The sequence below is a fragment of the Momordica charantia genome, assembly GCF_013281855.1.
Source record: "Momordica charantia cultivar OHB3-1 chromosome 5 unlocalized genomic scaffold, Mcharantia_2.0 BLBB01000005.1, whole genome shotgun sequence".
NCBI lineage: Eukaryota > Viridiplantae > Streptophyta > Magnoliopsida > Cucurbitales > Cucurbitaceae > Momordica > Momordica charantia.
The window spans coordinates 5300522-5311858 of NW_028275163.1; the positions used below are offsets into that span (position 1 = coordinate 5300522).

The 11337-nt window shown below is 31.4% G+C and overlaps 1 protein-coding gene across 1 annotated transcript; it reads left to right on the plus strand.

The window, feature by feature from the left end:
* Window positions 1–6800: 6800 nt before the first annotated feature.
* Window positions 6801–11337, plus strand: PFD3 (prefoldin 3). The gene is made up of 6 exons (XM_022282608.2): window positions 6801–7039; window positions 7716–7773; window positions 8366–8443; window positions 9711–9830; window positions 9936–10037; window positions 10767–11337. The coding sequence occupies exons 1-6, from the start codon at window positions 6885–6887 to the stop codon at window positions 10845–10847; spliced, it is 594 nt and encodes a 197-aa protein (XP_022138300.1). The 5' UTR covers window positions 6801–6884; the 3' UTR covers window positions 10848–11337.

Genomic DNA, 11337 nt, shown 5'->3' on the forward strand with positions numbered 1-11337 from the left:
AGTAGTCGAGGGTCTCGCACTCGCCATCGGAAGGGTGAAAGCACACGGGCGCTTTCCTTAGGTGGTCGCCATCAGTTTGTTTGGGAATTATGGAAGCTTTGTAATTTATATAAATACCCATAAAATTGTGCCCTTTTGTATATTTATACTTCTTTTGGACTGTTTTGCAACGTGTGAGCGATGTTGACAATGGCCATTTTTGTAAATTTTAGTATTCTATATTTTTACATGATACTATATCACAAATACAAGGCGGGATTCATGTCGGTAAGGTGAACACGGTAGTTTTAGAAGTTTGGCTAATCGTGTCGAGAAATTGAATAGGATTGTAATTGTGATGACTAACAAATGATGTGTTTGAAGAAATAATTTCATATTTTGATTTAATCACGGAGTTTAAAGTAAAGATTATAGATTCGAATTCTGAATTATATATTAGAGATATTTTGATATTAGGAAAAATCATTACATCCTTCTAAACCGACCGTAAAATATAGACAAATTTGACCCTAACTTTTGAAATATTTTCAAATTTATTATATAAGCAACTCCACCATTTCCACGCAATACTCGGTCATCCATTCAAATAATTTTTAATAAAATAAGAAAAAATTGGGAAGTGTCAACTGTCAACATCTTGATCTAGCATACCACGCGATACCAAGTTGCCTAAATTTAAATATTTTTAATATCTTTTATTATTATTTTGTTTAGAGAATGTTGACTTGTTACTTGTTAGTTTTGCTTAAACAAATGAGATTGAGGTTTATTAGGTAATTATCTATTTGGTTGGATTCAAAATAACGTAGTTCTTATTTCTCTGTTTGTTATTTATTTAATAAGAAAGATAGAATCAGGTAACTGATTTTTGTTTCTTGTTTTTTCCATTATTGAAAAAGAAGCATAAATATTTTGGGCAAATTTTTCTATCGTTCTCTAAAATTTTAAATTGAAAAAAAGTAAACATTTTATTTAAAAGTTAAATATCCAAAATTTTATTTTATATTTATTTTTTAATACTTTTTATGCATCTTATAAGTAAAAAAATGATAAAATAATATTTTTATTTATCTTTTAGAAATAAAACCAGAAACAAACATGCTCTTTTTTTTAGCACAACATGTGGGGGTGGGGATTTGGAGCCGTGATCTTTTAGTCGTACCTTAATCAGTTGAGCTATACTAAAGTTGACATATGATTTTTTGATTTTTGCTTACGTCGAAATACCTCATGTAATAAATATGTATTGTCCTAACTTATATACGATTGAAAATTATGAATAAAGTTATTTTAAAAATAAAAAATAAAGAACACAAATGTTGAATGCTTATATAGTAGTGTTTAGTTTGTACGATTTCTCAGTACGGAACAAAATTGTCTTAAGAAAATAATACTTTTTTATTGGATACATGTTAATCGATTATTCATTATTATCCTTTTTCTACAAACCTATACTATGGTTTTCCCAATATCTAGACCCATGAACAAATCATATATAAAATAAATTGGGTTTCAATGTTATTTTTTTCTCTACTTTTCGCTTTGATTTATTTTATATTTTCCTTTTGTTAATTTTGTCACTATATTTTGAATATTCATTTTGGTTGTTCTACTTTTAAAACGTGACCAATTCAATCCATCCTTACAAAATTCTAACACAAATTTTATATACAATTAAAATTCTTGTATACAAATTTATGCCTACATTTCAAAAAATTTCATGAGAGAAGCTTCGCACTAAAATTATGATCAAAATAAATGATATGAAAATGAAAACGAAGAGGTTAAAATGGTCACTTTTTAAAAGTAAAAAATTTAAAACAGACGTTTTAAAAGTACAAAAATTAAATATACATAGACCAAATAGATATTTTGAAATTATCTAGACCAAAATGAACTAGAGTATAAAGTACGTATTTAATTTAAAATCGATAAAATAAAAAAGTACTCATTATCATCATTAAAGCATGATTAATAAATCTTAAATAGATGCTAATTTTACCATTACTTACTTTTTTAATACTAATTTGGGAAAATGATGAAGGTGCATGTGACATGTCATGCCCGAGGCCAACACGTGGGACCCTTTCTCTCTCCTGCTCATGCCACGTAAGCAAAACCATCCCACTAATTTCCATTTCTAACCCTTTTGTCTTTTTATGCGTTTTCTTTTCTCCATTTGAGCTGCCACCATGTGAGGTGAGGCCACCAATAAAGCCAAAACCTCAAGAAAACGACATCTTAATTTCTTTTATTTTTTATTTTTCTTTATCTTTATGAAAAAAAAAGTAGAGAGAGAAAAAGAAAGAAGAGAGAGAATTTGAAAGGGTCATAAAGGCCACGTGGAGGGGTCAAATGGTTTTCCCGTTAAAATCGATATTTTTATTATACTAAATGTTAAAAGATATTGAAAAATATTTGAGAAAAATGTCTAATTTTAGACTTTTGCGATTTTTTAAGAAATATATTTATTGGGATAAATATTTATGGATTATTCTCCACTAAAATTAGGATCTCGATATTTTCTGTTAAAATTGATATATTAACCTAATTCCAACCCCAATTTTCAAGCTCTATATTTGAAACCTTGATTAAATATATAATTTAGTCTTTGATATTTAAGTTTCTTTGAATTTTTTTTTTTTTTTTTTGGAAATTTCGATTTCATTTCTTAAAATTTTACCAAAATTTTCTAGGGTGCTTTCATATGTTCATAATGTGTATTCAAGATCATAATCATTTAATTTCGACTTGATGCTTTCATATATTCATAATGTGTGTTCAAGATCATAATCCTTTAATTTCGACTCTCGAAGTTATGACACAATAATGTAAACGTGACTAAAGAATTAGAAGTGTCATTTTCATAAAAATTAGTTAACACAGTGTCGTTATATAAGTACAAGTTTAAAGATAACACCTCTCATTTTATCCCAAAATTAGTTAACCCAAAGTTGAGGAAAATTTAGAGGTTCATAAGATCAATTATAGTAATTTAGTTACATTAATTATGAATCGACTCAAAGTAAATTGATCATATAGACAAGAGAACTTGTTGTAACATGGACCAAGATTCTACCTCAAGGAAAAGAATCACATCACTAGAGTTAATGTCACAATGGCTAGGATTTTTAATTCCTAATTAGAAGCTAATTCTAGTTAAAGTAGCCTAGCTCGGAAGGTCGATCGAGTTTATACAGTTATTTAGAGATGAAATTGTAGACACAACCAAACAATCATGACCCGTACCTATATTAGTCCTTCACTATCCTACTTTTACTTTATTTAACTTGGGTTGAGTAATGTGTTCATCTTTTAACATGCTTAGATGCTAAGTTAGGTTAGAGCTAGATTCCCTCGGTTTTTGATTACCTTTATACTGTTAGGAGTAATATTGCTTTTTAATCATATAATGAAGTCCTATACGATAGTAGTAAAAAAATTAATCAGGCATATTCTATTCTCGTCGAGATGTTCAACTTTATGTGATTTTTTTCGTTTTTATACGAATTAGTTGGTCACCAATCATTTCTGAATCACGTGCAAGGCAAAGCTTCAAATTCAGCGGAATCAGGGTTAAGTAAATAGTTACCGTATCATAGAGTTTGGACTTACCTAGAGCGAGTATCATTCACACTATATATATATATATATTAGCCCTAATTGAGCTCAAAGAACTTGCGGGATTTCCTTCAAAAATTGATTTGTTTGATCCACTTTTTCAAGCAGCCAATGTATTATCTAAATTATTTGATGATAACTTAGTCAAAAAAGTCATCTTCCTCAATCATGACAATATTTGAACCGAGTCATAAAATCAATTAGATGAAAATTAATTTCCAAACTCAACTAAATATTCGAATTCAATTAAGTCAATAAAATCAGAACTCAGAAAAATAGTCTATTTCAGCTAAAAAACACCCACGACTAGCCATAAATCTTGAAAGAAAACGAAAAAAAAATTATGAGGACGAATTGCAGTACTAAATAATGTGATAATATTAAAATTTTAAAATAATTCAACACCAATGATATATTGGAAAAAATATATCATTTTTCTCTAAATACCCATGATTCCATCAATCGATCATCCAAATAAGTAAATACAAAGAGAGATATTATTGAATAATATTTAGTGATGAAGCCTAAAAGCAACCTACTTACATAGCCTAGCTATCATTAATACATAGATCTAGATGGTGATTAGGTTAATTTTCTTTTTCTTATTTTAATAAATGATCCATTTTAAAATATTTGGTTGAAATACTATTTTGATCTCCAAAATTTCATTTTTTTAAATTTATTTTAGTTATTATGCTTTCGAAATGTTTGTTTATGTGTACTTTTAATTTTTGTTTATTTTAATTCCTATGTTTTTAAATAGAGATGTTCACGGGTTGGGTCGGGTCGGATTAGAGATGTTTTTATTTGGTCCAACCCGAACTTTCAAGTTGATTGGTTCATATACGTGATAGAATCGAAGTTGATTTGTAACCCAATCCTTATATTCTTGGATTGATTGGGTTGGGTCGCTGGGTTGAGAGGGAGGGGAAGGGAGACGAGGGCATACAAGAAAATCTGGGAGAATTAGCAATCGACAGAGAAAATCTGGGAGAGAACTTTGTCTGAGTTTTAAATCAAATTGAAGCCCAATAAATAAAGAGCGACGACAATGAAGGGGTCATTGAAGATGGCGAAGTAGTTGAACTCCTCTTCTTGAACTTTGGCTGCAACGATATGGTGGGGGTGGATCTCTCGGAGGAAGAACATGACGAAGAGGCAGATGACGAAGGGGATGAAAGTGAGCATGAAAAGGAAGGAGGAGGGGTTGTCGGAGAAGAGGGCAATGCAGAGATCCGAAAAGGTGGCGGTGGCGGTGTTGAGGAAGACGAAACAGAGGTGGAGGGCAAATAGGAAGGGGGATGCGACAAACCCTAGAAATATATATATATAAAAAGTTCTAATATAGAGTTCGGTTAGGGTTGAACTGACCAAAAATTCCCCAAATCAAAAACTGAACCAATATTTCATCTTTAGAAAAAAACCAACCCAACCCAAACAAAAAAAATTTGTAACCCAACCCAACCCAATTGTCTGGATTGTTAGGGATACTCCATTTTTTGAACACTCCTACCTTTAAAATGTCTATTTTGATTTGTAAGTTATTATTTTAGTCTTTGTTGCACAATTTTAATACAAATTCTACACAACATAACTTTTAATATAAAATTATGAACACATTTTAGAAAATTTATTGAGTGTAATGTCATGTTAAAAACTGTGATCGAAAAAATGAGAGAAAAATAAAACGAATGCACCATAAGGATCACTTTTTAAAAGTATAAAGATCAAAACAAACGTTTAGAAAGTGTATGGTCAAAAGAGACACAAATTAAAAGTATAAGAACCAAAAATAGATATTTTGAAAGTAGAAGAAAAAATAATAATAATAATAATATTTATTATTATTATTATTATTGAAAACTAAGTAATGTTAAATCAAAAGACATATCTCCCTCCCACCTAAAGTAGTTTAGAATGGGATTTGGTTGAGGTGTCCTCAAATTTGTTGTTGGGGAAAAAGTAATTATGTGGTCATTTAATTTTCTTTTTCCATATTATCTTAACCAAAAAAAAAAATTGAATGGTTGTATGCCATTGTCAAAGGATCTTGCCATTTTTTTGATTTTTTTTTTCTGAAAAATTTTTGTTGGATGGTTTTGCATCAAATCTCTCAATACTTTTGGAATTGACCCAAAAACTAATCACCAAAAAGGAAACAATAATAATAAATGAAAACCTTTGTTAAATTGTGGTTGTTTATTTCTTATCTTCTTCCCCATTTGTTGTTAGACTATAGAGATTATGACTCTCCAACTTCCAAACTTCATTAAATACAATGAATCTTGGTTTCTCTTTCCCCATCTTTCTAGAATCTAAGTGGATTGTGAAAATGACCTTTTTTAAATATGTAATATTAGTGGCATTTTGGTCATTTCTAATTACTTTAATCTTTTTATAAAAATATTACATTTTAAATAAGGGAGATAGTGATACCCGACTATTTGAACCATGGTAGTTTATTATAGGTGAAATACAAATTCATTCTCATATTTTTCATATTAAAAAAATAATGCGGAAGTCTACATAGGGTGAGACCTCCTTAGAAATTTGGAAAAAGTAATGTGAATGTAATTAGGGATGCAAGTTGGTTTGATTAGTTAGAAATTGATGAATGTGATTTGATATGATTTTAAATTTGAGAATGCTATGATTTAATTTAGTGTCGGTCTAAGTTTTCAATCACCGTTAGTTAGTCAATTTCTCAATTTTTTTGAGATACAATTTTTCAATCTTTATTAACTAGCTATGTCGACTCACCTAAACTTTAATTAAATTGACCCACTTTTCCCTACGTCATTATATTTCACTTAGCTTTTAAAATTTATTTAACAAATCAAACATATTTCTTCCAATTGCCTCCAACTTATAGAAAGATGAAAACATGATTTTTTATTTTTTTTTTAAAAGAAAAGGACCTGTGATGGTAGAATTCGAACAAATTTTGAAATTATTTTTTATCTTTTTTGAGAAATATATTGAAACTTATGTTAGATATGGAACTATCCAAGCCCAAAACCTGATCCATTGGGTCCTCAGCCCAAAACTAAAATCTTTCTTGTAGTGGCAGCCCAAGCCCAAATAGTTTCGGCCCATTTAGAAATTGGGCCCGACATTTGAACTTGCAGACATATCTCCACGACGTCGTTTTGTATCATCATATTTCGTCGATGTTGGAGCGTTGAATCTCATTTTGCAGAAAACAGAAAAGAAAATTCAAAGATCGGTTTGATTTGCGGGGGTTTTGGGTTTTTCCAATCGGAATGGATTCTGCATCGTCGTCTTCTTCTTCTTCTTCCGGCGCGGTCGTGACTGACAGAAGAGGAATTCCGGCGGCTCAGTTCGTGGAGGATGTTCGTACCTATCTCTCTCAGTTAGGCCTCGATGTTAACTCCGCCCTTGCTTTTCTCCAAGAGCGGTACTCTCTCTTTCTCTTTTGACTTGATTCGAATCTGGAAATGACGATGTAGTTCCCGTCTACTTGATGCTTTTAAAATGTGTACCGCTCTCTGTTACATGTAGTGATCTGTTAGACTGTTTTGATGTGTTCTTCATCATCGTGTTCTGGCACTTAGAAGTCTTGTTAGCGCGTAAATTATAAGTTGTAGGATGCAATCAAGATATTGAGGAGTTGGTATATGTATTAGCGAACTCGAATTTTTTGTTTATCTATACTAGTCGTGGTATAGCAACTTCAATTTTCTGGAACTTTACGAGTTTCTAGTGGCTGGGAGTGTATTGGAGTCTTGGACTTTCTAGAATCTCTTTAGCTGTAGTTTTTTTGGAATTGCATTATTATTGAAGCCTACTGGATTAGAGCCCTCATTTTTAGCTTCTCGACACTTTAAGTCTATTAATCCCTAGAGCTATACATGCATAAGTTTAGATGTCTTAGATCGTTGTTGTTGGGCACTTGATGCGAATATTGGAGCTACCTCTGCGTTTAAAGTGGGATTTAATCTTAAACGCGTGGAAAATGAAAATTATTAGCAGATTGTTTAGCAAATAAATCTCCAATTGTTCAATTGGAAGATATTCGTATATGTCTATTAACCCCGTTTTTTTTTTTAATTTTATGCAATTTTCTCATGCAGACTTCAGCAATACAAGTTAGTTGAGATGAAACTTCTTGCTCAACAAAGGGAACTTCAGGTCTTTTCCTTTCTATTTTTAATCGTGGTTTTCTGTTTTTCCAAATATTTGTTGTGTATGTTCATTTTTTCACGCTGAATGAAATATTACATGTTTTTGTTCATCACATTATTAAATATAATCAGGGTTTAAGTTAAACAATTGATGACACTAGGCATCAGGATATTCTGAACAATGAATGATTAGATTAAGAAAAATGGAATTTGAGTTCTCTAGTGTTTATTGACGGATAACATGAATTACTTTTATGAGCCCATAAATTAGATTACTAATATTCAATAATACAAAGGCTAAAAAGCATGCTCATGGCTAATCTAAGGTACATGGCATGTGTATAACCCATACATGTTGAATTAATGAATATGTTATGTGTCTCATTGTTATGCAGACTCCTTATAACGTATGAGATTCTACAATCTTAGAAAAAGTATAGCTTGTATTTGATTATGAAGTCAAGGGAACATTTAATTTTTTCTCATTGTTGAATGGCCTATATGGTAATGAAACTTGCAGTTGCAGCTACTTGAGTTTTATATTACCATAAATATTGCTTGTGGTACTATCACCCACTATCTGTTTTTTCCTTTTCCAGGCAAAGATCCCAGACATACGAAAGTGTTTGGATATAGTTGCTATGTTACAGGCTAAAAAGGACTCGGCCACTGGTGAGGTTCGTCTTCCTGGCTTCTATGGTGGTGATTATTCGTACCAACTTAGAGATGTTGGTTTCAAATCGAGTAAATGAATTGCATTTATAGTATTATTTCATATTGAAATTTAGTCTTAAGCATCGTTTTGAAAGGCTTGCCCAGGGGCGCTTGCTCTCCTGAAGCAAGGTGCATGCCTCAAATATATATATATATATATATATATATATATATATATATATATATATATATTCTTAATATTTATTTTCTAATCTTTTTTCTTTAAAAAAAAGAAATAGGAAGATAAGTTGCCTAAAGCCTGTATCTTTAAACAATCTCTTAATGAGGCCTTATAATTTTCATAATACTATGTTTTTATGTCTCCCTCCCTAACTTTTCTCTCTTAAATTTTTGTCCTTTCCTCTCTCTAAAAAATAATACTATGTTTTTATATGTTACAAAGTTTTTATTTTTATTTTTCTAGTGTGCAACTCGTTTTTTTTTCTTTTTTCTTTTTACCTTTTGCCATCATACTTTAAGCCCCATAGAGTTATTGAACTTCAGTATACCTCGGGCTATAAGTACATTATTTTTAAGACTCATATCATAGATTGTATTCATGTCACTACATTGCTGACGTAAATTAATAAGTTTACTTGAGAAATGTTCATGTTCTCCTGGTGTTGATTGAGTTGTTTTACCATTTGGTATCCAACTTCTAATCTTACACCATACGGTTTGGTGATACGTTGTTGGACTCATAAATGGATGCCCATTTCCTGCCTCCATTTGCTGTGCTATTCCGGTATTCCCATATGATTTCCTGCAGAAAAGAAAAGAGGGAAAAAAATCAGTTGCTCAAATTACATCCATCTGTTAACCTGGATAACCTTTAATTTGGGGAACTTTCTGAATTTTATCAATTTCATATGCGCATCCTACTCCCTTCCAATGAGACTGAACACTCAGGTTTTAACATTATTTTTAAAAGTTTAAATTCACAGGTTGGAAACATAAGAATCTACTTGGGCTACTGGAAAATTATTAATTTCTGAATTCATAGTGTTGGACTATAATTTAGATATAGATTCGGTGGTCCCATCGTTGCCATTGTCAAATAACCTCAACTAAGCAGATAGTTTATGGATTTTTTCTTGGAGTATAAATTTCTCCTTTTAAAGATTCATTATTTTCAAGAGCTTTATTAAGTTACGGGATTTCCTCTCTTCTTTATCAGCTTAAACTTTAGTTTTCTTAAGCAATCTGTTTATCTTTAGCTATCATGCACAGCCACTTGTAGCAGATTTTGAGATCTCTGAAGGCATATTTTCCCGGGCTCGCATTGAGGAAACTGACTCAGTTTGTCTATGGCTTGGTGCAAATGTCATGCTGGATTATTCACGTGAAGAGGTTTTAGATACTTCTAAGAAAATTCCCTTTAATTTTTCTCCATTTCTTATTCAATTTTGGAATAAAGGACACTAGTTATGGCTGTTTTCACGTTTGTTGGTGCAGGCCACAGCCCTCCTAAAGAAGAATCTGGATAATGCTAAAGAAAGCTTGGGAGTTCTTGTCGCTGATCTACAGTTTTTGAGGGACCAGGTGACGATAACCCAGGTAAGGACCCCTATAAATTTCAACCAGTCAGTGAGCGTCTTTTCACAGTCAAATATATTTCTTTATTCTCATTCAAAAGTCATATGATCTTAAGTAAATAATTTTTGGGTCATCATTCAATGTTGTCTCACATCTTATCATTTCGTTGTTGGTAGTCGATATCAATATTATAAAAAACTAAGGTCAAATTATCAGTTCAGTCTTTGAACTTTTGAGATCTGTGTCAAGTCTCTCTGAACTTTAAAATGTGTCTATTAAATTCCCATACTTTCTATGTTTTGTCTAACAGGTCCTTGAACTTTGAAGAGTGACTAACAAAATTCTTGAACTTTGAATTTTGTATCTAATAGGTGTTAAAACTTTCAATTTTTTATCTAATAGAACTTTATTATAAGATTTTTTAATTCTCCGGAACCTACTGAATATGAATTTGAAAGTTGAAAGACTTGTTAGACACTTTAAAATTTAGGGATCTATTAGACACATCATGATATTTGAGAGGACTATTAGATATTTTTTCAAGTTCAAAAACTTATTAGTCGCAACTTTCAAAGTGAAAGGACCAAACTTGTAACTTAACCATAATTTGAAATGAATTTTTCTCTTTAATTAACATGATTTTGTTACATCGAGTGCATTGCATAATATACATAGGTGATAATTGTTTTATGATAAAAAAGAAGACTGTGCATGGTTAATGACCAGTTTGTTACATTTCGACTGTTGCAGGTGACTATAGCCCGTGTTTACAATTGGGATGTTCATCAGCGCAGAATTCAGCTTGCTGCCACCTCAGTAGAAGACTCGTAAGTGTTTTCACGACCCTCGAATTTCATCATTGGCAGAGAATCCATATTCCTGATTGGCAGTACCGTCCTGATCCATACCCTTTTGAATTTAGGCCATTCAAAATTTTCCTTTGTTGTCATTGTCAAAAAATGAACCTTTTTATTTGTGGGTTCTGTTCTCTTCTCCCCTGTTCGCACCTACACTTTCAGATATACTCCCCCATATGCATAACAACCATTGTAGAATTTATGCCTATATCTAGGATGAGGTTTGATGATGTAGTAGGAAGTTTTGTGTGCCTGTTTTTGTTACGTTTCTTAGATTCTACTGCTTTAATCTTTTCGGGTCGATCGACTCGGTTGAGGTTGAGGTCGAGGTCGATGATGTGTTTCTGTTTCTGTTTTCAATATTGATTTTTCAGAACAGTGTTTGTGTAGCGTTTGTAAAGGACGATTGTTCTGGATTGATTAAAATTTTATTCTAAAATGGTGGAAAGAATTATTTTGGTAAA

Bases quoted from the DNA above. Each gene is read 5' to 3' on its own strand.
- PFD3 (XM_022282608.2), top strand. From the start codon at position 6,885: ATGGATTCTGCATCGTCGTCTTCTTCTTCTTCTTCCGGCGCGGTCGTG. The intron at 7,040-7,715 runs GTACTCTCTCTT...TTTCTCATGCAG, and splicing joins CTTGCTTTTCTCCAAGAGCG to ACTTCAGCAATACAAGTTAG. The intron at 8,444-9,710 runs GTTCGTCTTCCT...TATCATGCACAG, and splicing joins AGGACTCGGCCACTGGTGAG to CCACTTGTAGCAGATTTTGA.